The 26,834-nt window shown below is 42.0% G+C and overlaps 4 protein-coding genes across 5 annotated transcripts; 2 read left to right on the top strand and 2 right to left on the bottom strand.

Annotated features, from left to right (window-relative positions):
• The first annotated feature begins 205 nt into the window (after positions 1 to 205).
• yod1 (YOD1 deubiquitinase) lies at positions 206 to 4,697 on the top strand. Its single transcript, XM_083971484.1, has 3 exons — positions 206 to 270; positions 1,493 to 1,705; positions 2,043 to 4,697. Exons 2-3 carry the CDS (start codon positions 1,498 to 1,500, stop codon positions 2,738 to 2,740), a joined length of 906 nt encoding a protein of 301 aa, XP_083827610.1. The 5' UTR covers positions 206 to 270; positions 1,493 to 1,497; the 3' UTR covers positions 2,741 to 4,697.
• Positions 4,698 to 8,640: 3,943 nt separating this feature from the next.
• Positions 8,641 to 10,449, top strand: LOC310985945 (specifically androgen-regulated gene protein; the record flags this gene model as incomplete). Its single annotated transcript, XM_083971625.1, has 3 exons — positions 8,641 to 8,745; positions 9,008 to 9,203; positions 9,311 to 10,449. The coding sequence occupies 3 exons, from the start codon at positions 8,641 to 8,643 to the stop codon at positions 10,447 to 10,449; spliced, it is 1,440 nt and encodes a 479-aa protein (XP_083827751.1).
• Positions 10,450 to 13,106: 2,657 nt separating this feature from the next.
• On the bottom strand, positions 13,107 to 19,637 carry kif17 (kinesin family member 17; the record flags this gene model as incomplete). Its single annotated transcript, XM_083972204.1, has 13 exons — positions 13,107 to 13,300; positions 13,508 to 13,628; positions 13,750 to 13,811; positions 14,583 to 14,841; positions 14,923 to 15,151; positions 15,287 to 15,359; positions 16,370 to 16,571; positions 16,667 to 16,761; positions 16,869 to 17,321; positions 18,256 to 18,445; positions 18,731 to 18,832; positions 18,951 to 19,097; positions 19,404 to 19,637. 13 exons carry the CDS (start codon positions 19,635 to 19,637, stop codon positions 13,107 to 13,109), a joined length of 2,361 nt encoding a protein of 786 aa, XP_083828330.1.
• A 1,038-nt stretch (positions 19,638 to 20,675) lies between these two features.
• Positions 20,676 to 26,629, bottom strand: sh2d5 (SH2 domain containing 5). 2 transcript variants are annotated; one of them, XM_083971704.1, is made up of 10 exons: positions 26,421 to 26,629; positions 25,822 to 25,889; positions 25,658 to 25,738; positions 25,476 to 25,550; positions 25,217 to 25,369; positions 23,687 to 23,887; positions 23,106 to 23,289; positions 22,585 to 22,690; positions 22,321 to 22,480; positions 20,676 to 21,740 (listed from the first exon to the last, which is right to left on the bottom strand). In XM_083971704.1, the coding sequence occupies exons 1-10, from the start codon at positions 26,599 to 26,601 to the stop codon at positions 21,546 to 21,548; spliced, it is 1,404 nt and encodes a 467-aa protein (XP_083827830.1). In that variant the 5' UTR covers positions 26,602 to 26,629; the 3' UTR covers positions 20,676 to 21,545. The 2 variants fall into 2 exon arrangements, with proteins under 2 accessions (XP_083827830.1, XP_083827831.1); XM_083971705.1 differs by having other exon boundaries at positions 26,481 to 26,629.
• Positions 26,630 to 26,834: the final 205 nt, after the last annotated feature.

Below are 26,834 nucleotides of genomic sequence, written 5' to 3'. Positions count from 1 at the left end.
TCATCAGAGACGTTCTATAGAACGTATCATTATCAGAGTTCTTGATAATGATACAACTGAACAGAAAAACTGCATCAGAAAAACGACAGTGTCTGTGCTGATTGATGACACAGCAACAATAAAACACATTATATTATTGCTGTGGTTGTATCTATCAGGGAATTTACGGTAAGAGCCCATCGTGACGTCGCACAGACGCAAGTGACGTTCCACACACCAGCGGTCTCACTGGATGTTTATTGTTTGAGGCAGGGCTGCAGTCCACGGCAGGTGAGAAAACAACACAACTTAACCACTTTTAGTTCAACTTAATTCACTCGGTCGTGTTTTGGTTTGTCACTTGACAGGTAAAGGACTTAACCAAAGTTTATTCGGTTTTGCGAAACGTTCGAGGAAAAAATAAACTGTCGAGTTTCCTTTAGCTAACATGCTAGGGTTAGCTGATGAAACATGACATAGTTAACGTTAGCTACCCCGGGAAAACTATCATTAGTTGTGTCTGGGAACGAGCAACTACGTGTTTTCCACACACTTTCACAATAACTGTCACTAACCGAGTGATTATTTTTGTTGAATTGGGATTCAAGTAGCTCCATAAAGTGGATCTTGACGGAGAGCTCCTAGCTAACGTTAACTCCGCTCTCCCTGTGTCTTACCGCTGAGTTAAACTGCCTGAACAAAGAAAATTAAAACAAAGCAATGTCGCTGTCAGGTGTTTTACTCTACTGCTGTTGCTGTCCATCAGCACTTTCATTGTTATGCGTCCATTTAGAAGCAGTATTATGACTTAACAGCCAGAACATTGTAGCTTATCGGAACCAGCTTGCTGTGTATAACATTGGCTAACAATACAATTAGCCGAGTCAAGCTAATGTAGCTCATTGCTTCATGGTGAAGCAGCAACAGCTCCGAGCTAAATAACTTTATAAAACTAACTTCAACAACAACAGTCGTTAAATCTCCCAATTATTAATTTGTTTCATTGCTTGCATGCTTATCATTTGATTTGTCACGTTAAACTGACCACAGTTTCATATGACAACCACAGCTCTGACACATTTCACTCATGAATTGTAATTGTTGTTTTTATTCAAAGTAAAAGATGAAAAACAGTGGATTAGGCGTTTTTCCATCCAATACAAAGATGGCAGCCAGAAAGTAATTGTAGACAATAAACAGAATTTACATTCCGTTTCCAGGTTATTTAACCAAGTTAAATGTATGTGCAGTCGAACCAATAATTCTGCAATAAATCCTTCTTCCCCAAAGGTTGCTCAGATTTCCTTGAAATTGTGGTAAAATAAAGAATATCATGGGATGTGAATAAGACCTGGTGTATTCCAGTATGGCCTTTAAAACAAGAAAGAAATCCAAATGTAACTAAATAATTCCTTACACACTGTGATGCCTCCAACAAATGCCTCCATGGTCACTCACTTGCATTGGTACAGACTGGAGTTCAGTTCTGATTTGTTGGCACTTGTTTTCGCAGTTAGGATGTTGAGGCTTCGCTGTAAGACCAAAAATGGGAGCCACATAATGCAGGGCTTGACTCATCAGTCCTGTGTCCAAGAGCTGAAGACAAAGGTGGAGGAGCTGACTGGGATCCCCTGTGATGTGCAGAAGATTATGGTTGGTTACCCTCCCTCTAGCCTTGACCTTCGGAATGGAGACGCTCACCTCAAGGACTACCCAATCAAATCAGGTCTGTCTCTAAGAAGATAATATACTGGTAGACAAAATTCACATCATTTTTTTCTGGATATGTTCATTTCTATTACATGTTGGAGGTCTTTTTTTCAAAACTGGAAACAGCACTATGACTGTTTTAAAACTTACTGTTCAGTGATGTGGTCCTCAAATTAAATACAGTTCAAACTAGGGCAGAATATTATTTGTATGAACTGGATGAACTGACTCCTTCTTATACACTCTTTTGTGCAAAAGATTGAGTATCTGTAATCAGTATGATGTTTCTCCTCTCCATGTTGTCAATCAAAGTCTGAACTGGGTTTGTGTCACTACTTTGTCATCCTCCTCAGGAGACACACTCATTGTTGAGGAAGAGAAGAACAAGCCAAAGCCTCAGGATCATCCCACTGTGACTAAAACACCACGCCTGGAAGCCTCACCTGTGCTGGCACGTCGAGTGGTCCCAGCTGACAATTCCTGCCTCTTCACCAGTGTGTATTATGTGGTGGAAGGTGGTGTCTACGACCTGGCCTGTGCTCCTGAGATGCGAGGCCTCATCGCCCAGATTGTGTCCAGCGATCCTGCAGCTTACTGTGAAGCAGTGCTGGGAAAGACCAACGAGGACTACTGTTCCTGGATAAGACGTGACGACACCTGGGGAGGCGCCATCGAGGTGTCCATCCTGTCCAAGTTCTACCAGTGTGAGATCTGTGTGGTAGACACTCAGACGGTCCGAGTGGATCGATTTGGAGAGGATGCTGGGTACCACAAACGCGTGCTGCTCATCTACGACGGCATCCACTATGACCCGCTGCAGAAAGAAACCCCCGGCTCTGACGCCCCACCCCAGACTATCTTCTCCACCACAGACGACATAATCCTGGCCCAGGCCCTTGAGTTGGCGGACGAGGCTCGCCGCAAGCGGCAGTTCACAGACGTAAACCGCTTTGCGTTGCGCTGCATGGTGTGCCAGACGGGCCTGGTGGGACAAAAGGAAGCCCGGGAGCACGCCAAGGAGACGGGCCACACCAATTTTGGGGAAGTGTGAACATTGTGTAGTCTTTTCTCCCCTCTCACAAATACAATTACCACCAAACCCGTGCCCCAATGTCTGGCAATTCTGTCGGTCTGTCTGTCTGTCTGCTTGTGTGATCCTCTACCTCACATTGTCTAGTGACATCTATGGAGAATCTGCAGACACTGTGTTCAGCCTCTAACCTGTTCAGTATTACCTTTAACTGCTGTCAGTTCTCAAAGTCAGAAACACTACTGCAGAGCTCCGATGTCATTAAACCATCATGTTGGCCTGTTTAGGGATGGTTTCAAATCCGTTTAACCGGGTCCAGGAGAATATGCAAAGAATTCTTAGGATTTGTTTTAATCTGTTTGGAATACTTGATGGTGGGGTTGTATTAAGACAAACCACACAGTGGCTGATGTGTTGTCAGTTGCACCAACTTGCCAATATTTACCTGTGACTACCCAAACTTCTATATATATATATATATCTGTGATAAAACCCCAATTCAAACAGTTTTAAAACAACCACTAAGAATTATTTGTACTATGTGGTCCTACTCACTGTTGTCTTAAATGCAGCACAGCAAGTTTGACTGTTATTCATCATGTTGGTTATGTAGCATGTTTTTTCCCCCTGTGGACAGAGGTTTTAGTTGGAAACTCTTCCAGTACTTAAAGGTGATTGTCTGAGTTGTTGAGCACAAACAGCCTGTGTTAATGCTAAGCTAGAATCATCTCCATAAATATCCTATTTGCAGCATCACCTTGAATTTTCTGAGCAGTGGCCGGTGAGATTGAGGTTTGAGATTGAGGTAATGAATTTTGAAATACAATATGTCATATTGAAAATTGAAATCCAAATTAAGCTTAATTACGTGTGTGGGATTTTTTTTTTTATGTTGCATCATCATTTATCAGTTAGCTTATTTTAAATAACAAAAAAAATGGTGCTGAAAAAGAAACATTTTACAAAACCTGTAGTGCTTTTTTTTCGCCATTGGTACGACAGGTTTTCAGGTGTGTAATTTTTAATTCTGGTGTATAACTTAAGATGTCATGCTGTATGAACTAATCTTTTAAAATCTTGTTTTTTATTTACATTGCTGCACATTTTGAAAAAAACACTTCACTGATATTGAGGAGTGTTTCAGCATTGTATTTCAGAAAACAAATCATGGTGAGAAGGTAGGGGATTGACTATAAATCTAAAATCAAGTGCATGTAACTCATCCGGATTGAGAGTTACCTTACTCACATGTGCGTTTACTGTTCATGTATAGTCCACATATTATGTGCTTTGCTAATCAACATTAAGCATTAATCTTTAACCTTTTTCCGTTATATTTTTTTCATCTCACAGTCAGGGTGTTTGGGAACTATGAGTAAAGGTTTTGGTTGAATCTTGTAGTGCTTTTTCTAATATTAACACTCTGTTCTACTGTATGTTTTGCACAACTGGAGGACGTTCTCACATTTTCATCTTAAATCAAACATAATCTTTTTGGTTATTACTTTGAAACTCACTGCCTATAAGGATGAAGCATGCACTTATTTATGCTAAACTTTGGGTCAAAAATATGGGCCATTAAGATGTCAGTTCTCTTGTTGAAGCTCAGTTTATTATGCAGAACCAGTATTTCTATTCCACATATCTGTGATGGCAATATTGGTGTCAAGTTGTTGCCAAAAGTGATGATAATAAGTTTGACAACGGAGGAATGATTGGGACTTCCTGGTCTAGACTCTGAGATGGTGTTGAGAATAAATGAAAGGCAACGTAAAAATGTTAAAATACTTGTTTGTTTTAATGTGAATTATTATTTTTTCATTCATCTGTTACTTTAGGTAGATTATTTTTACAGTAATAATGGGTTATTCAGCTTGCATACAAGTGAAACTCTGAAACAGCATTGTTGTATTTTGTATCAGCCAAGTTCTCTGATGACTCTTCAAGGACAATAACAATGAATGTTGCACATAAAGCACTACAGAACAACTGGATTTACTTGATTTTTTTCAGTGTTGTGTCACAATAAAAAGTTATAGCCGATGGTGTTGTGCTGAGTCAATTTGTGGACTAATAACTTCAATTTGCACGGATATTGTTTTTAATCTATGGTTGTTACAAATTCAAATACACAGGTTGAGATATTAAATTGTGTTTCTTTAATTCAGTATATAGCTTTGATTTGATTTTTATTTATCTCAAACAAGCACATCAAAAGATTCACTGTTATGTCTAAATATTGTACTAAAAGATACAAATAGATACTTAACATATCATTTCTATAGCTCATTGACAATCCATGGGCACTGGAGATCAGCCCATTTGGCTCAACACTGATCCTGTGCCATAGTAGCTACTGGGATTATACTACCCGTGTTATTTTAAGGAACGCCCTAACCTTTAATAGGATCTAAGATGTGTTCACTGACTGTTTGACCAACTGCAGCAGCTACAATTGCTCCAGCAAAGACAGAGACAGTTTATATGCAATTATACTAATGGATGAATAGAGGTAATATAAAAGCTGTGTGCAATCTGCAAACACGGGTGAACGGTTCCCAGTGCAACGGAAAGATTCCTCCCAGAGTAAATGGGGAAATTATTCGAGTTAGGGTCGTTATTAGTGGATTAAAACGCCCCCCACTACACTGTCTGTGTTTTGCAGAAAGAGAGTTTGAAGAAGATAGCCTAGGCTACTGATTAACAGATTATTGCAGGTGTAGCTATGACGACGAGGGCTCGTGCGTCTTAATGACAATGCTGCTTTCTGATTGGCTAAAAAAGCTTAGAGCACAAAGTCCTTCGTGCAGGTGTATAGGAGCCGCTCACTCACTGCATCCTCACTGGTACAAGAGGCGGAGGATGGAAAACTGACCAACGCAGGAATCAAACAGGTGTGTGGTCGAGTTTTCTTTCTTTTTACATCCTGAGCTGCAGTTAATTTAAACACAGCTTTATATTAGGTATAGCTTAATTCGTCGTTTGGCTCCTATCACGTAGGGTAAATGGTGTCATCCAGATTTTCAGATAAATTATGATGGATTTAACTTTATTTCCCGAGAAATCCTAGCTTCTGCTGCCACATAGTGCCGATCTCAGAATTCATCCTCTGTAGCCCATATAATGTCATATAGATTATGTAATTCATAATAATTAAATAGTGTGATGTTAGGCATTGTATTATTTGCAGACTGGTTTCATGGAATTTGGGGGAGTTAAGTAAAAGCAGCCTTTTGTAGCTATAAGTGTTGACCAAGGTTTATTTGATTTATCAGACACTAACTGGGGCAGATCTTTACAGGAAAAGCAGTTCAATGAACTGCAGGGAGTTGAAGGCCAAGTATTAGGGCTAATGGAAACTTCAAACACTATCAGTGATGATTTTACCTAGTTGCATAATCTTCTGTAGACAGTAGCCTATATTGAAGATGATAAAACATTGGGCAGTGCCTGATTGTCGCAATAAAAACATTATTGTGAAATCGGGTGATGGACAAATGTTCCAAGGAGTTTGACGTAGATCTCATTCTGTTTTTTATGACACTTGCTACTGTCTTGATAAGAGTGGTATCAACACAGATGGAAATAGACAGTGACTAACTACAGTTTTATCAGTCTGAGGTTTTGTAATGACAGGGGAACTAATAGTTTCAAATCAAAACTAGGCCACAGCAGCAGCTCTGCTTATCTGCAGGTATAAACGTTATCATAGCTTCTCCTCTGTTCAGACTCATCCTGTCAGCCATGCAGCAGGACAGATGGGGACATTATAGGATGACATGGTACGGACAGTGAACAGGAGTGCTTTTGTGCCTGCTGTGGACCATGTAGCAACCCTTCTCTCTTTTTCACTCAGATCAGACAGGAGTTCCTTTATACTAAAACTCCAACTCTGTTCATAGCAGTAAAAGTAAAGTAAAAAAGGAAAGTGTTTACCCTCCAAATTGGCTTAAAGCTTGACCTCAATAGCTCTCAAATAACCACTCCTTTAATTTCTAATGTCTTAATGTAATGTTCATTTCTAAACACACCATAAGGAAGATGCCTTTATTCAGAATGTCTTGTCATCCAAGAGGGGGAAATAATCCCTAATCAGCATTACTATTACTATGTGTGTTATTTATATTTTATTTGCATTAAACCACCTACAACCAAATTAAGACTGACCTAATAGCAGACTGTTACAGTAAGACAACATGGTCACACTGGATATCATATAGCTTTCAGGAGGTTATTACTGCTGCCCTGCATCCCCCTCTGAAACTGATCCGGTCGAGGAAGATTAGGAGTGGCATGTGTGCTGTAATCTGAGTCACATGCAGCAGGAGGACTAGTTAGATATCTGTCAGAAACAGGCTAAGCTATAGCGCCCTGTCATTCTCAACCAGCAGGGCTGTCTGGTCCCCAGGAAGCTAGTGTTCATGTGAGACACCATAGGGTTACACACAGCGTGACATGGTGATGAGACGATACTTAGACATGTCTGAGTGAGCAACTGAGCCATTCAGAAGTATAGAAAATAGCCCAATAAATGTATACATTGTACATTGCTTTTCTAAACAAAAGCAGCCATTACTGCCATTACTTACTTTCCAGGCAGCCAATGATAATAGCTTTTGCTCATTGTGTATGAAAATAAATCTGCAAAGTCTTAAAACTTGCTGAAGTTAAGTATGTAGCATAATTCAATTATAATATATATCATATTATATTATATTATATTATATTATATATATCTATATAATTAGATTTCCCCCTCAAAAGTTATGTTACAGCAACATGGTAATATTGTTTTGAAAGATTCACAGCCTCATAGGCTGGCAGAAACGCAAAAACACAAATACTGTATATGCTGTTGTCTTGCACTGAGTAGTATGTTGGAGTTGGCTTACAAGAACAGTCTACAATTTGACTGGACTGCATTATGGGGGAAAATGGTTAACTGATTAACACATGATTTAATGCAACTGATTAGCTTGCTATAGTGGCCACACAAGTTTTTATTAATACAATATATTTTGAGTTGTCAAGAAATTAGTTTTACATTCGCCTGTGATCTTTTTTGATAGGATGACAATGAACACAATACAATAATTCTGTGTCTGCCACTGGACGCTCTGTAATGACCTGATGAGTCCACAACGGTGCATGCTTGTCCAGGTTGTTGTAAATATAATTGTGCAGTATGTTACAATTCTAGATCAAAACATCCAGCCCGACCAATACAACACGTTAGGCTAATAACTTAACAGCATCTAACTAATGTCTGAAACTGTTATATTTAACCCTGAGCTCTTCATAAACACTGATCTGGGATCTGGAGCTGTCCAGCCCTTCGTGGTGCTGATGACTGGTCACACAGAGGAGCTGGTTTCCTTTCCTCTCCATGTCTGCCTGTGTTTGTTGGAAACCTTTGTTGTTAGTGAATGCCCAGCTTCAAGACTGACTCACACTCAACAACCATGTCCTTATGATCATTGCCTGCACACTCTGTACTGTTATTTATTCATTAATTATGATGGAAATCAAAGTCTAAATTCATTTACATTAAAAAGAAGACAAGATTATGCCACTGCTTCTTGTGCTGTTGAATTTAAATTAGACATGGTTAGAGCCTTGAATTTCAAGTGAGGGGATGTTTGTGTTCAGCTTGCAAATGTTGTTTTATTTAAACAATCTGTGGTCCATTAACTTAGTGCATGTGTTCAATTTACTCTTTAAAAAGTGTTACTGTGTAGAAGAAAGGACATTTAAAAAAACAAAACAGAAAAAAATGTTTTGGATGGGGTGTAAACAATGTGGTTGAAATACTATATGGTCCATTCTTTTGTAACTGTAGTAACTTAACTCTCCATTTGTTTACTCTTCACAGAGTGAAACAGGACTATCTGTGCCACTGACCTGGGATAAGCACAACCAAGATGCCCAAAAGTGATACCTGGCCAGGTGGCATTGGATTGGAGACCATGACTGGCATGGACAGTGCTGGCAGCTGTGACAGCGTCGTCAGTGCCAATTCTGTCTTTGTAAGTAACAAACCTGAATCTGAATCTCACAATGTGGTATATAGTTATTCCACATTATTCAAAAGTGACAAGAAATATTGAGACAAAGATGGTGTGGGAAACTAAAACAAAATACAACCATAAAAAACTAAGGGGTAAATCTGGTTTCATGGTTTTGTGACATTTAGACAGGACGGCTTTAAAGGCGTAAACGTTCTTGTGTAAAAGAAATGTCAACTCACCTGCTATCCACTTTCTGACACTTCAATTTTTTGTATCACAGAGTGATGACAGTCTGGAGTACTTGTCTGCTGAAGAGAAGGCCTGTCTCATGTTTTTGGAGGAGACTATTGAGTCTTTGGATACGGAGGAGGATAGTGGACTGTCCAATGATGAACCTGACCAACTGCCCAATCCTGGCAACCTTGCTAACAAACTGGCTGACCTGTCAGCCTCCATGAGCAAAAGCAAGATGAACGGTGAGTTAATCATGGGAACAGATGCCGAGTTATATGTCAGTCTATGAAATACTTTGAACAGTAATACATTGCATTTCCACTGACAAATATTCTTGTTTAATTCACAGATTCAATGAAACACGCCTCTAAAGAACCCCTCAAGGAAAGTTCAGACACTAAACTCATGCAGGGCTACCTGGTTCCTACACCTTTTGTTATGGCGAATAGCAACCTGTGTTCTGCACCTGATAATAAACCAGGCATTCCTCCAGACAAGAACCTCTGCTCCAAGCCTCAGTTCACTCATTCAAGCAGCAAATCTGGTTACAAACAAAATCAGAAACCTGTCACTACCCCAGTACCTTTGGAGGTTAATGTTGCAATACCAAACCCCACTAAACCCAGAGACTACTCAGTTAGGACGCCTGAGAGTTATTTACCTAGAGGACCTCTGTCCTACGATGCACTTGTTCATCTCCGAAGGAGTGCCTCCACAAAGAAGACCCCTTTGTGTCCGACAGTTGATCATACCATAGAAAAACGCCTTCCTGCTCAAATGGAAGGTCCAAATCTGCCAAGACCTGACAGATCCCAGTCAGAGTCCTTCAAGTTGAAGACAAGTCCTCCAGTTGTGGCCCCTAAACCCAAAAAGATTCCTGCCAACGTATCTGTGAAAACACCAAATGAGGCTTTGATAACGTCAGACTCTTCATACGGTCTCAGGCATGCAACAGATCCGCAAGTGGTGAGACTAGAAGCGTTACAGAAGCTCGGCCTCCTGAAGGACCAACAGCCAGAAAATGAGACAGTAGCCCAACTGTCACCCCCTAAACCTAGCTCCTTTTTGGACTCGAAACCTAAAGGGTTCACAAAGGGTCTAGCCAATGGTAATCCATCAAGAAGCCCATCGTTTTGTTACTCTCAAGTGCCCACAGAGCCTAAAAACAAGCCTCTGCAGAGCAGTGCCAGTTTTCATCACTACTCAAGACGTGACCAACAGTCTGAATCTCTTACACATCCTGCTCATTCCAACGGATGGAAGGCAGCTGGTTTGGAGCGATCAACTACCCTGAACGGCTACAGAAATGGCAGAAACTGTCCTGAGCTGGGACACGTCGCAGCAACTGAGCCAGTGAAAAGCACCACTACAGCCCAGTCTGTACCCCACAAACCCTCTAACACAGTTGGATATACTGTGATGGTGGTGCCCGGGATGGGAGCTGATCGCAAGGAGGCGCTTAGAAAACTTGGACTGCTCAAAGACTGAACACTGGTAAACAACAGCAGGTCGTCTGCCCGCTTAGATGTGGTGCTTAGAGAGAGTTCAAGAGTACCATCAGCTTAAAGAGAGTTAGGGCATTAAGCGGGAACTTGGCACCTTGGCACACTAAAGCACGAGGATGACCAACAACAACTCATATGGAAATACCAGCACTTTTAATCTAGGCCGTGCTTGTTTACTGACAGTGAGGGCGGTTTCTTTCCCCAACTACTATTCTGTAGGTCCCAGGAGTATCTAGAAATGCACTTTACACATTTCAAACCCCTGAGACTGTCTGTATAATGAAAATGGTATGATAATGTAGTTCCAGTCAATCGGAATCTCTTACTGTGTTTACTGTAACAAAGTTAGACACAATAGCATATCAAATCAAATCAGCCCAAGACTACATATGAAAGTCAATCAATATCATCTTCACCCTTACATCTACAAATCAGATGCAGCATTGGTTGAACAGCACAGTTTTGCATAGACTGGTATGCACACTCAGGTTTATGGCCATAAGAAATGATTTGTCCTAGTTCAGGTTTTGATGCCTGGTGGTGACATACTGAAGCAAAACACAGTGGTTTTCTGTCTATCATGTTCCCTCTTCATTTCTGTACAAAAGATGCTGCTCCACTCTTCTTTTACTTAAAGGAAACATTAACCCAAATCTATTTTTTTTTTTTTTGCATTACTGATCATTTGACAGTTCACAGATGTGCCTATAAGTGAATCATTGAGAAAATTACTTGGAGAAAAGCCTCAAAGATAAGTCTATGCAGCTCTTCATTATTGTAAAACAAAACTTTGGAAGTGGTTTTGGGTGAGTTTTCAGGGGTTTTCTAAACTATAGCTAGATCTGATGTACCAGTAGTTGTATACCATCATTTTAAACTATGTTGACTAACTAACTTTATGTTGTTTAGATGGTCTCTAAACATGTTTGACAAGTTGTGTTCATGTGATTGCCTTCATGGTTGAAAACTGAAGATGTTCATCCAGAGTGAATGTGAATGTGTGTAATGGATTACTCCTTACAATTTCTTTACAATCACTCAAAAATAAAAACATAAATAAATAATAAAATCTACACGTAATATATCATGTCTTGAAATCTTCATCTTCAAAACATAAATAAATAGAGTACAGTGCAGTCATTTAAAATTATTTTTAAATTACGCAGCTTAGTTTGTGGAGCCATTACTACGCCTTGTGAACTTTGAAATGTAATTAAGTTGAGCCTGTAGTGAGAAGTTAAACAACAGACACAAAGAAGCAAAAACCCTTTAAGCCAAACTGCTACCCCTGTAAACCTGCTTCATCCAGCTCTCCACTTACAGAATGACTATCAGTCATTACTCATCTTACAGGCCACTCGGCCGATGAGAAAGCCTGCTCAGCTGTTCTTCCATTATCCGATTATCTGGAGCCCCACCTCCATGTGAACTTAGCAGCCCAGTGCTTTCCCGTCTTTGTTTTCTTGATATCCCTTGCACGGAAGACTTTCAATTCCTCCTACTGACTAATTTGAATGACTACGCAATTCTTATGTAACATCGCTGAAGCCTCAGTGGAATTAGTCCGTGGTTGACTACTGACTAAGAGACAATTACAGTTTCCTTCTGTTGTGTTATCTTATCAGTGGGGCAAGTGCCTCGCCTGACGGGACTGTATCTGTGTCTAGTATGTCTGCACGGGCACATAAAGGGTGTCAAATTTTGAAACTGACACGGGTCTTTGCCAGTCAAGTAATATTAAACAATGGATGTAGAAATCAAGCCAGAGCCAAAGTTAGAAATATGATACTCAGAGAGAGAAGTGATCTGCAGAAAGGATTGAGTTTATCAGCGAAGACACAAATGCAACTACAGTGCCAGAGATTAAAGAAAAGGATTGGCTTCAGCAGCCCCTCAATTAAAGAGACATACCGTACCCCTCAAAAGTTGAGTATCAGAAGAAATCTAAATCTATGCAAATAATAAATGAAGGGTTCTCTCATCTGAACCGGGGATTAGTAGTCACACCAAACTGACCCCAGAGGTGATACCTGAGATAATTGTCTACACTGCTGCCATGACAACAGTCCCCCTGACCCATTTGCTGCAATTCTACAAACTGGTCAGATGTGTCATTGGCTCAGATCTTATTTCTGTTCATCACAGTCTAACCTCAACTTTTGATGGCATTTTGTAAATTGAACAAATTCACTCACAAAGTGTAAACATTTATTTACTGTATCTATTCAGCAGCAAGTGGAGGTTTTTAAAAATGCTTCATGAGAGAAGATAAAAGGTGAAAGTGTAGTTTACATTCAGAACAGCAGAAAAAATTAGAGAAAAAAACATTACAGTAGCTGGACTTTGAGCGTCACAATGCACCAATCAAAAAGTACAGCGCCAAAGTCTAAGAGTAGCATCATAACATAGGTAGCATCTTTCACAAAAAGACATTCAAAGTGTGATTTAAAAACACAAGTCACCACTTGTCTCCTCAAAAGTGTCCACTGTAGATATTTCTTGTTAGCAGTAGTTATCAAAAAATCATTATTTGATCATTTACCATACACTGAACGTGATCACTCACATTACATGAAAATAGCGGACAGTGAGATGTGTTAGAGTGCGTACTGTAGTAGAACATGGGAGTTCACAGTCTTTTCAAATCCCCTCATTCTGGATGTGACTTTTGCTTTTTTTGCGCTTCACCTTCCCATTGGACACAGGGACACCCAGCGACTCCAGGCGGAAGGGTCGTGGCAGGATGGAGTCTGAGTGGGTGGGTGGGGGGTTCACGGTGGGGCTGCTCAGTGTCAGGTGGGCCGCGCCGTTAACCAGGGGAGGAGAGTGGATGGCTGAAGGCAGAGAGATGGAAAATGACTACTTTGAAATGAAAACATCAAGCTAGAGATTTCACACAAAGAGAATGAGGTGATATTATTTTGCAATAGATAGATAATAAACGATTGAACTGAAGGGCTAATATGTTAATAATTGTGGTTTCTCCATCATCCTGGATAGCCAAATCAGTGGAGTTCAAGTCCTGCATGTCCTGGTCCTACCGTGTCCCTTGGTGGCTTCGCCCCCCATTAGTTGGCTGGCTCTCTTTGACTTGAAGTAGCTGCTGGCGATGTTCTCACTGTCACTACGGTCCAGCATTTCCTTATACCGGTCCTCTTCCACCTGCCAAATACACACACAGGTGTAAGGCTGCGTCAGTTTGGTCCTATGTGTGTGTGTGTGTGTGTGTGTGTGTGTGTGTGTGTGTGTGACAGATGACAGAGTGACTGAAACAGAAACACACCATGAATGATTCTCCACTATCAGCAGCTGAGCCTCTGCGAGTTGAAGGTTTTGGATGCACTGCTAATGACACAAAAAGAAAGAAAGATCATATTAAAGTAAGAGAGTCTGTGGCATCACTTAAAGGGACATTGTGTAACTTCTCCTGTTATCTATTCACGAAATTATTTGGTTCAAAAGTCTGTTTTTCATGAATCAGTAATCCCCCCATCAACAAAGTGAAGTGTTCCTTTCAGCTCTGAATGAGCCGTTCATATCATTCATATCTCCATGGAGCGGGTAAGCTCGGTGCTGGCTGCCATGTGGTGTCTCCATGTTTTTACGTTCAGTGGCAGCGTGACGGTAGGAAACCACGGAAACTCAGCGGAGACACCGGAGCTGTCGGCTCAGGTGGAGGTGGCGTCTGTGAAAAGTCACCGTGGTAACGCAGTGAGGAGGAATGGAGCGTTACACTGATGCTGCATTCACCTGCAGTCGGGCAGACGGCCGTCGCTAACAAACCAGATGTCATTTTAGTCACAGAAGTCCAGAGAAAGCCAGTAACACGTGGGTCAGGTTAACAATACCACATCTCCATGACAACATATTGTCACGTGTATTGTTTTGCCTCGTGCTGACGGACCACTTGTTTACATAGAGGCTTGTTTATGCCGTTACGTGCAGCGGCTGTCGTCTGTCTGCCGTCTGCCCAATTTCACGTGAATGCAGCATGAAAAATACGACTGAGTTGCTTGAGATCTACAACCACAACGCTAGATGGGAGTAATTCCTACACAATGTCCCTTTAAATCTGATTATCTTTTACTCATTGTCTTTTTTCTTCACATGTTGTACCTGAGGGCAGTGTTGTTTTCTGCACCATCACGTCCGGCAGCCTCCACGTGGTGCTGTCCTCATCCCAGACAGCCTCTCTCTTCAGCCGGTCCAGGTTGCTGTAGTTGCAGTCTCGCCGCACCAGGGGAACCATCCGCTCCAGCAGGCCGTTCAGCAGCTGGCCCTCCCTCTCCAGCCGGCGGATGGTTGCCAGGTAGTCGTTTCTCTCCACCTCAAACTCTGCCTGCAGGTCACGGATCTCCAGTTTGGCTGCTTTCAACTGTAACAGACATGTCAATAGAGTACAGAATCATGTCCCATATGAACCTGTCACATGTGTTTACTGTCGCTGTTGGCCCACCTTGCCCTGCACCTTGACCAGAATTTGGTTTTTGGCATGAACTTCTTCCTGGATGGAGTTGTAGACGTTTAACAAGACGTTTTCACTCTCCTCGCTGTTCTCTGACAGGGCACGGAGGAGCTGGACTTTCCTCTGGTCGGCGAGGGTCTTTCTCTGCTGGTGTCTCTGCTGCAGCTCCTTGTTCCTGGCCTGCTCCCCCCCCACCACCTCCTGTTCCAGCTGCTGCAGCCTGGGGAGGAGAGGGATCAACAGGGATGATGCATGGACATGGAATAATGACATCAGACTGTGTAACTGTCTAACTGGCTAACTGTGCTTAAACGTAAAATGTGTGTGTGCAATTTTACCACAGAAGCCCACAAACCTCTCCAGGACATGTTTCTGGGCCAGAGGCCCTGCTGTGGGGACATCAGCTGAGTCTAGGAGCTTGTCTCCACCTGGACCAGTGTGGACACCAACTTCTCCACAAGGTCCAGCAGGCTAGCTCAATAAAATGAGGAAATATCATCAGAGAGTTTCTCAATCATCACATCAGTCAATCAATAGATCAATCAAACTTTGCACACAGTTAAAATGCAACATAAAGTGCTTTACATAATAAAAACACCATACCTCCCACCCCCAACACCCACATACAGCGTGAAAGTAAACATGGAATATTTAAAAGCAAGGACCTAACTGAAGTCTTAACGGTGCTCATTTATGGGGAAAAACTGGAGTCTCTCAAAATAAGGTGTAAAAGAGAATGAATAGAGCTGGGACAAATTAAGGTGAAACCATATATTTAAGATAGGGTCGGATGAAAATGGAATAAAACAATTAAAAGAAGTAAGAGAAATAAATACATACATAACTAAATCAAATAAAAATATGCTAAAACATAGAATGACAATGATAAGATCAGTAAACTAATGAGACAATAAATAAGTAATAATACAACAGTAAGTAAGAGTACTAACTAACTAACTAATATTATTAATAATAATATTTAAATTAATAATAATAATAATCATAATCATAATAATCATAATAAAATAAAATAAATGAAATCAAAATTGAGTTAAAAGCCAGAATAAAAAGGTGAACTCTCTGCTGCCCTCAGGAAGGCCTGTTCATTTTCCTGTCAGGTTCTTTTACTGTAGTTCTTCTCTGAAACATTAGTCATCTCATTTTGAAAGCCCTTGAAAAAGAAATGAGTGTTAATGGTGGTGGTGGTGTTGGACAGTACCTTGGTCTGAGAAGTTTCCCCAGTCTCACTTTGACACACAGCTTCAGTTTGAAAGCAGACCACGTCTTCAGTGACCTGTGTCATACAGCTGGAGCTCACTGTGTGAAGTTAGGAAACCAAACAATGCAGAGCAGTGTCAGCTAACAGGGAGTGGACACAGCAACAAGAACTCTTGATATACAAAGCCAGTTTATACAAACCAATATAGAAACTACTTACATGTCTCTTTGTTGTGTGTGGACGACTTTCTGTTGTCATTCTTGGTGACGGAGCTCCCCCTGCTGGACTGGGCCTTCTCCAGGTTCCACAGCTTGGATTCATAAGAGCAGCGCAGGGCAGCGATGTCCTCCTGCAGCTTTGCCTTGGATTCCTGCTCTGCATTGTACTCAGCCTGTAACTTGGCCAGCCTCTCCTCGTACTCCTGCAGAGAGAGCAGAATATGCACCATTAATCACCTTATACATGCAGAGATGTGAAGTGATATATCGGTGTGGGAACAGAACACTCTGTAGTTGCCTCTTTAATCTTTTCCTTCTCTGCTTCTGTGGTGCTCGACTGTGGCCTTGAAGGAAGATCAGGGGACGCTTCAGACAACTGACCAGCCAGCAGAGCTGCACGACGACAGAACAAAAAGGAGGAGATTTTACAAAGAGAAGCCAATACACTTTAAATTCTTCTGCAATATTGAAATAAAAAGATGTTGCATTCAAATACTTACTCGCCAGGTTAGCACTTCCCAGCTGGCCTGAGATGAGGGCCCGCAACTTCTTGATTTCCTCTTGATACTCTTTGAGCAGAGCGTCCTTGGGGTCCTCATTGACTCTGGGTCTGTTCTGGATGCTCTTGGCTCTGTTGGCGTAACGCAGAGTACTCAGGCTTTCCTCGTAGTTGTTGTCTGCAGGGGAGAGACACGCGATCATCAAGGTGCGCGTGTTCCCTCCAAGAGAGTCCTGCAGCAGCCTGGTCAGCTTGGAGTCGCGGTATGGGATGTATTTGGAGCGTCCGTCCACCAGAGCAGAGATGACGTTGCCCAAGGCTGAGAGGGAAAGGTTGATCTTGGTGGCCTCGCGCAGTCGTTCGCCGGTAGCACCAGTTTTAGACTGACGCTCACTTCCTGCCAGGTCAACCAGGTTGAGTTTACCTGCTCGGAGATGGTCCTGTCCGGCTGCGTCTGACAATATGGGTGACAAATGAATATAAATTAAACACAACTATTCTTTCCATGCCAAGATTTAAAAGGATAGTTCAACATTTTGGCAAATTTGACTATTGCCATAATCCCTATAGTCATAGCAGTAGGTTCATTACCTTTAATAATTGGTGCATGTTGTTTTGAGACGCCAGCTGCTCAGCCAACACAATGGAGGTGAACGGTACAGGTCCGCTGTCCCTCATCAAACTCATCAAATACACAATCCAACAACTCCAAAACACTCTCATGGACAAGTTGTGAGCTGAGAATTCACCACACTATGAGATAGTAATGCAATATTACAAGACAGATTTATTTTTGAGGCAAATGCAGCCAGAACTACATTCCAGACACGCCTGTTGGGCGGAGGGATTTCAAAAGTGCAAGTAGTTCTGAGTATTTGCTTCATGTGTCGTAATGTTACATAATAATACATGATTATCTCATAGCGTGGTGAATGCTCAGGTCACAACTTGTCCATGAGAGTGTTGTGGAGTTGTTGGATTGTGTATTTGATGAGTTTGATGAGGGACAGCGGACCAGTACCATTCACCTCCATTGTGTTTGCTGAGCAGCTCACGTCTCTCCCCCGCTGATCTCAAAACAACATGCACCAATAATTAAAGGTAATGAACCTACTCCTATGACTGTAGGGATTATGGCAATAGGCGAATTTGCCAAAATGTTGAATTATCCCTTAACATTTAAACATGATAATTTCCAAAAGTGGAATTGTTCTTTAGGTTTATTAGAAGATGTTATCTGATGTAGGCTACTTACACCACATGCCTCCACAAGCTCAGGTTGATGCAAATAAAAACTTCTTCATCTCACATGTAAGAGATGTTGCTGTGTTAAAGTTGTATAATGTGTGAAATGAAGTTGGTTAATAAAAAAAAGTGTGAGTGAGTACCTGTGTTGCAGATCTCCAAGTGGATGGTGAAGATGGAGTGGGAGCGTGAGGAGTCTTTGTTCATCAGTGTGTAGCCCACTGCCCGGTTCCTCCATCCTTGCTCTACGATCCTCTCACACTGGGCCACACCGTGCACCGTGTGCATGGACAGGTCGCGCACGTACACACCACGCTCCGGGTGCTCCTTCAACTTCACATTCACCAACCACACAGAAACACACTCAATCAGAATCTGTCAGCACGTTCACACACCTTCACCTAAATGGAGCTGTGTACGTAACTATTCTTTGGAATCACCACGACAACTTCTTTTTTGTGCTCTAGGCATTAGCGCTGTGTTCACTGTCAGGATAGATTGAGGAACAGGTTTCATAACCATTGTACTTGCCAAAGAACAGTGATCCTTCTGGTTTCTTATGTTACACAGTGTCTCTGGATTTGTTTATTGAACCAACCAGTGCTTAAAGACACTCACCTCCAATCTCTGTTTGGTGTCGTTTCCCAAAAGGTCTCTGATTTCTTCATTGTAAATCTCTAGGTAGGAGGCCCTGACCAGGAATTTGGTATTTTCTGCACACTAGCTTGCACATAAACATACACACACAGAATGATTCACCCAGACAAAAGGAAGTGTGCAGATTACACCAACATAAAAAAATCATCCACACTTTTTCATATAATGTTGCCTTGATTACCTGAATACTCTCAAAGACGTGTTCAAACGCCCGTGGGATGACCCCCCTCTGGGCTGCAGGCTCAGACACCCCCTGCATTGTGAAAGACTTACCACTTCCAGTTTGTCCATAGGCAAAAATTGTGCCATTATATCCCTCAGTGACCCCCTGTGGGGAAAAAACACAAAACAATGATGGGGCATTATGGTGATGCTATGCATGAGGCAAAAGGAGGAACACCCTGCTGACCTTTACAGCCTAGGTGACTGACAACAGACTGTTAAGTAAATAATGAGGTCTGCAATCAGTGGCAATAAGATATAGGCAACTGATGTGCTGAGGGTGTCCAGTGACCAGAGCTCCTTTTGTAATGCAGAACATCTGCAGACCTGTTTTGCACAGCGTTGAAAGCAAAAATAAATAAATAAAAAATAAAACATTTAAAAAAAAAAAAAAAAAAAAAACGTAGCCTACCTCAACCAAAGCATAGGCAATCTCATTGTACATCTGCTCAGTGGTCTGATCAATGAAGTAGGTCCCATCAAAGGTGAACTGTTTGGGTGGTTCAGCCACCACCACCCCGGGCTTCACTATGAAGCACTGGCAGCGCTGCAGGTCCATGGACAGCACCATGTTCGAGTCCAGAGCCTTCTCCCTGTCATTCAGGGGCCGGCACCGGACCACCACCTTCACAGACTCTGACCCCATCACTCACCTCTTCCCCCCCGGCAGGACAGGAAGCTCTACACAGACATGTCCACAGAGCTCAGCTGCAGCTAACAAACACTTGACATCCCAGAGTCCCCAGAGACCAGCTGCTTTCCACAGGCACCATACAGAGGGAAGAGGTGAAGAAAAGAAGAGATAGACCTGAGTGGAGGCGAGTGTATGTCCAGACACAGTAACGCTGAGTGTCCTCGTCCTCGGTGGGTCCTCTGTCCCCTGTCATTCCGTTCCTCTGCTCGTTGGAAGTTGCCTAGCAACCGTACACAACCGTTAAGGGACGAAATGTCCCGAGATCGGCGGACATTTTGGTGAGGAGGGAGTGAGGTCAAAGTTAGAAAACATAGAAAGTTGCTGTAGTACAAATGTTGCTGTAGTACAAATGTATCTGCCTTGTCTGTTTAGAACATATTTGAAGGGCTATTGCTTTTAAACTTCATTATTTTCCCCCTGATACAAAACAACTGCACAATGCAGTCTGTGGTCCACACAAAGGAAATGTATCATATTGTACAAATACCGTAAATAATTGTAGTGAAAGAATTTCATATGACAGTAAAAATAGCCTCCTGAGGTTATGATCCATTAGTCAAGGACATCACCTTTTTTGATTAATTGATTGATTAAAAAGAAACAACAACAACAACAACAATAATTACTACTAATCATTATTGTTGCCCTAGTTGATTCAGCTGGATGATGGAGGATGGAGTTGTGTATTGCTGTAATCTCCTGTGACCTTATTTGCACATCAAACAGTCCCCATGTGCTCTGACATTTAGAAAGTAGCCAAAGAATTTCCCGGCAGTGCCGTAAAACTTTATCATGAGGCTGAGGTCGAGGTTTTTGACATGCATGTCATGAATAATACAAAACAAGTTCTGCACAGTGTGAATTAAAACTGGCAATTTAATCTAAGAGTTCATAAGAAAACTGTTTCTTGGCCTTCTGTGGAAAAGATGGTACATTTTATGCAATACAAATGTGTAAATGTAATTGGGCCCATGGAAGAACAATATCACAGGTCATTTTATGATAACCAATATCCTGGGGCTGACCTATTATGACACATCAGTTTCTATGACTAGAACATGATACTACATCATCAGTACATCAGGGTTTACAAAATTGTATACACACCAATAAAACAAACATAACAATGGGTTAGAGACAGACTATGACAAAAAAAAATAAAACACAAAATTTGAACACAGCCTACATCCATGTGGCTGTGATATAAGTGCAGCAATATACTCTGAGGAAACACGATATAGAAAACAACTGATGTCACCATTAAGTTTTCATCATGTGTGTAATTCTACAGCTCGTACATCCCCAATGTCTAATGTTCAAACAGACAGAGTACGATGAAAGTTCAATGAAACAATAAAATTTGGTCAAATATTTGTGTAACATCTTTACAATGATAAGAAAAGAAAGAAAGAAAGAAAGAAAGAAAGAAAGAAAGAAAGAAAGAAAGAAAGAAAGACAGTTACGGTTTCAAGTGCCATGAGGTGCAATAATCACAGTGACCAATTCCAGTTTTAAGTTATTAATTTCATGCCATAAAAAACACTAATAAACTCTGATACCATAAGGGCAGATATAAAAAAAAATCATTTAAAAATATACTTAAAATTTTAAAGCTATAAAGGCAAGGTACAGTATATAACAGCCTAGAAAAATAAGTACCCTCCCATCAAATGGTTTGTGTACTGTTTACATTAAGTGCCAACACAGATTTAAACGGGTGCAATTCAATTATGTTTTCCAGGTTTTGAACTCTCCACACAACACCCATGTGATTTTAAAGAATATTTTGTGCAAAAGAATATAAAAAAAATGTGTCACTTAGTTTGCATCCTTTGAGGTTGGCGTTTCAGTGTCCACAGTTTAAACCCATTCCTTTCTGGAGGAGACTCTGCTTTTGGTTTTGTTGGGGCTCTTGTGCTGCTGGTCACTAGTGTTTTCCTCCCACTCGTAACAGTGGTTTACTCGGGCACAGCTCAGCAGGTGTGGCAGCTTATCCTGGGTCTCTGTGTAGTATTCGATCAGTTCTGCCATGGAGCTGAACTCAGTCTTGCATGTCTATCACAAAGATAAGACAAAGACACCACAGTAACAAATAATGTTACATTTCATTCTGGTTTGCAAATACATTTCTGATTGGCAACAACAATTCAAGTTTGTGGAGTTTGGAGTAAATAAGAATTAATAATAATATTTAAGAACAACCACAGACACAAACTGAATAACAGGATGCTGCAAGGCCAACTTAAAGCAGAAGTAAGGTGAATATTTGTGTTAATATAAGTCTTAAATAGTTATATCTTCCGACAGCAATCACTTCTATAGAGTGTTTGGTCTGAAACACGGGTCTGTCAGTCACTCTGCTCTGCTGTAAGCCGAGGAGAAAACTTTCCTTGTATCCTACAACCTTTATCCAATGAGGAGAGAGAACGGCATAAAGGGGCGGTCCTCTCTGTGTGTGCAGCCAAGGGATGCGCGTGAATGTGGTGACGTAGGGACGAGGGCGGGGACTGCTAACTCCATCGGCTGACAGGAAGTTAGACAAAACCACCAGATCGCTTACTTCTGCTTTAAGATGAGATCCACTTATGTGTTTTTTTTAGACACAAGATTTAACCATCTTAGTTAAAACACTTACCTCCAGCGAGAATTTCCCTTTCTTAGTGTTTTTTATGAGGTGGGTCATCAGGCCAGAGGGGAAGCGAACGATGAGAGAGCCACATTTGGGTTTTTTAGGATGGGGGCAGAGGAGGTAGGAACCAAGAACGTCATCTGCCAACAGGGAATAGCTGCTGTCACTGAAATACAAAAGATGTGTTACCATAATTCATAACGAAAACAAAAGACCTAGAGAAGGTAACTGTTGTCAGCAAAATGTGTATAACGCTTGAGGAATACTCACATTGCGATACCGGCCCAGCACCACACTGCCTGAGCCAGTGCTTCCTCTGTTTCGGCCAGGCTTGGTGCCCGGGATCTCCTCGCCGGAGTCTTGTCTGCTGCCTTTTCTGTTTCACATGTAAGAAGAGAAAACACTACTGATCTGGATTTGTTTAAACTCCAGAGATTCAAAAGTACAAGTGCTCCCCCATGTGTGTGTGGGAAAACATCCGATCCAGTGTAATACAAACTCAGTGAAGGGAATGTTTGGTTTAAACACAGCGAGTGGTGGTAAAACAAAAGCTTGTGTTTCAGTGCGCGAAAGAGTCGCATAATATTGGTGTGAGAAGCTCAGATGTGAAAAGGTTTAAGAAAAGTTTGATGACTCATGTGAGACCGGATTATGGTCCCTCACCTTTATCATGCAGTCGACATGACACCACTACAGACAGTGAGTGACTGCCCACCACCCCACACTGAAGGGTTTGCTTTACCTAATCAACTCTCTGACTCTGGACAGCGCTCTGTGAACACTTGGCCCACCTTGTGACGCGTTCAGGCGCTCCTGGACGTTGCGCTGTTTGAGCGGCGTGAACGTGAAGGAGCGGTAAGCCCCCGAACGCAGCACTTTGGTGCGGATGGCTTTCTTGCGAACCAGTGAGGGAGAGGAGGTGGGGAAGACTTCATCTTGGCTGCTGTGTGGGTCCTCAGAAGATTTCTTATTTTTCTGTGCATGAGGCAAAAAATGTATGTCAGTGTCAGTCAGTGGTTGCCATTCTCCTTGGACCATATGGTAAATCCATAAATGAATTACTTACAACCAATGTTATTTAAAATTTTTAATCATTTGGAGTATGAGAAAACCACAAATTAAAAAAAAAACAAGTCTAATGATGTGTGAAATCTTCTCCCTTGATTGGCTGAAATCTGCAAATATTTGGCTTTCTATGACTATCGTTTCCTTAAATAAGGAGTAAAACAATTTATCTAAATCATTCACTGATGCTAATTGTCATATAGGATTGCAAGTTCGAGGATTAAGGGTAAAAATGACTAACTAAAAAGGGAAATATTGTGGTTCAAGAACGATACACAGGAACAGAAGGAAGTGTGAAGGTCCAAACCTTTGTGCCTGGTAAAAGCCCTTGAAAAGGAGCTCTCCTGAAGGACACTAGAGCACTGACACTGAGAGGGAATCCGTGGTTGAGCAGTGAAGGGGTCCGACGAGGCAGCGAGCCCACACTGTCCTCCTGGGCCTCCTCTGGGTGTTTCTCCAAGTAAGACAGCTGGAAACAGCGGCACAGCAGCAGGTTCAGGAACTGGGCCTGGAGAAGAGAGGAAAGTGTGTCAACTTGATTCTTTAATGTGACCATTACATAAATACAAAAACACTTTTAATGCAACTGTTAACAAACAACTGATTTAAATGTCCCATGTAGAAATAATGTGACTGAGCAAAGGACATTTCTATTTCAGAACTAACTAACTAACTCTTCTTCTGAAACTTCCACCCAACACCAACCTCAGTTTGTGACCTCTCCTTATGTACTTACCATGAAATCAACTGTTGCCTTCAGGATTACAGGCTCCAACAAACAGTGTTAGTTTTAAGATTATGAAATTAAAGTGGTTCATTTCAGATTTGGGCCAGTTGCAATTAGAAGAGCTCTATTTGTGATTACAGTGAGGATGGTCTCTTTTTTTCCAACCAAAATGACACTGTAATAGTTGTGTTGCCAGGCGGCATGTTACTCTATCATGGGGCTGAACCATGTGCAAAAGAAATATATGGACAGAATTTGCAATTGAGATTTTACCTGGGGTGGTCATTTTTACCTTTTCATTTTCATTTTAAAAATAAGTTGATGGTGTGCTTTTTGTTGAGTCATGTTGGGTGTGCAGTAACACAACACTTATGGTGCCAACAACGCACAAAAATGTTGTGACACATTTGAACTTTATCAGAGAAACTGCACATGGGCATATTGCTTGTTTGATTACATTGCGATTGTGCGGTCCTACTGCATTATCCCTCTTATGGGCTCTATGCACAGCTCCACTACTTCCTGAATTTAAGACAGGTCCTTCATTTCCTGTCTTACATTATTGGACAAACTGATTAATCCAGGTGTGTCTGACCATTGTGACTACTCAGACACACCTGGATTCATCAATTTGTCCAATAATGTAAGACAGGAAATGAAGGACCTGCCTTAAATTCAGGAAGTAGTGGAGCTGTGCATAGAGCCCATTGCAGAGCTCCACACAGAGGCCTGATCAGCGATTTAAAACACCTGTGAGGGTGTGCAGACTTTAATAAAAAGGTAAAATAAAAATAGGAAATCACAACCAGTTCTGATCATACACTAGCCTACTTAATGACTTCTCTTTGGTTGTAAACATCTTACTTGTGTTATTGTGGTACATTGCCCCAATATTCACAGGCATTTTGTACAGGTTTTCAAACAGATTCAGCTGGGTCCAACTTTGATTAAATTCTCATACTCCTAACAACACGTCACTTTATGACATATTCACCCTTTGTTGCATTTAAAATTTATCTCATAATAGGACAATATTCACAGAATTTTAAAGTTTGAAATGCAGGTCTGCAATGTGATAAATATAAAACAGTGTTTCTTGACATTCCTCACCGCTCTGGCATGCCTCGCTTGAAAGACATGGCAGTAGAGCTGAGCTGTACTGTCTGTGCTGCCTGGGTTGTGGGAGACGAAGGCAAACTGGGCGTCAACGGGCCGGGCAGTGGACAGAGAGACTCTGCGCAGAGCGTGAGCCATCAGCAGGGTCTGAAGGAGGGGGGGACAAGAGAGACCAGATGTGAAGCTCCATCGTTGAACCTTCCATCAGCGAATGTGAATAATGCTTTCATGACAGACAAAACAACATCCATACCGTTTCATCCTCATTGTATATTTTCACACCTTTGATGGAGAACTTCAGAGACACAGGCCGTTTTCTCTTGCATGCCTGATTGAGGACAACAGACGCAGAAGTCAGTGAACTCTCCATCAAACAGATTTGAGTTGCTGTATGATAATCTCAGGCAGGAATCCTCCACGCTGATCTCCACTCACTTTAAGGAGCTTCAGCTGAGTGTGCAGTTGCTCTATCTGGTCGTCCAAGCAGCAGTCGTCCACAGGAAATGAGCCCACATACTTTACAGCAGAGACATACATTTGTAAGCAACACACACACAGCAAAAAACACACACACTGTGAAGACATTCACAGTAGAGTACCTCTGCTGAGCGTGTCACTGCAACACCATCTCTCACTGGTGCCTCACCCATGCTGCTGCTGTGTGTCTCTGAAAAGACACAGTAAGACAGTCTGAGCCAAGGATGACAAAGCCAGAATCAAAACATGTAAAACTTAAAAAAAAAAGAAAGAAAAACAAAAAAAGGGGGGGGGGGGGGGGGGGGGGGGGGGCTCAACCTTAAATCACAACAGTGAAGGAGGGATTAAAACCAGAAAGTCAAGGTAGGCTACTTCACTTGGGGATAGCATATACAGGAAGATTAAAAACGAAAAAGAAATAGAAAAAAAACGTGATTTTTGGATTTTGTGTCCGTTTTAGAAGTTGTTGATTCCCAGTCCTGAGAGCAGGACCGTGAATGCGTCAAAGCCACTGTTGAGACACGGGGAAGTGCTGCAACGTGTTTTGTCAATCAGTCCTGACATGCTCCAAAACACAAAACCACAAAGTGTTCAAGTGAGGTCGGATTAGACAACACGTCGGAACCACTTCCGTACCACCAACACAACAAACACACACCGCGTCTGAATCTAAACTCAGTTCAAAGGTCGTCAACAAAACTCGGAAATCCCACAGACTCACTGCTCCGAGTCCAGACTCTCCAAACCATCATCCACGGTCCACGGTCCGAGTCCCACTCACCTTCACCTGTCTCCGCTCGCGCTCCGTCCAGGTGTGACTGTCGGTGGCGCGAGGCGGGGCTCCAGTGAAAGGAACGAGGGGAGGAAGAGGGAGAGGAGGAGGAGGAGGAGGAGGAACACATATGAAGTGAAGTCAAGGATAACGTGTTGAATCAGCGCCCTCCCCCTCCCCCTCCCCCCGCTGCTCCCTCTTCCCAGACATTCCTGCTCGTGGCGCAACTCAGCCCGCTGACGTCACACCCCGCCATGACCGTGACCAATACACCTGTCCGTCACCTAAACCCCTGTCCCCTTTCATTTGATTTATCTGATGTTAACTTTTTCTAGGGTTAGGGGTTACTTAGTTATTACTTTT

This window comes from Trachurus trachurus (genome assembly GCF_905171665.1).
Source record: "Trachurus trachurus genome assembly, chromosome: 5".
Classification (NCBI taxonomy): Eukaryota; Metazoa; Chordata; class Actinopteri; order Carangiformes; family Carangidae; genus Trachurus; species Trachurus trachurus.
Note: the sequence above shows the minus strand (reverse complement) of the source record. Positions and strands in the feature narration are given on the sequence as shown.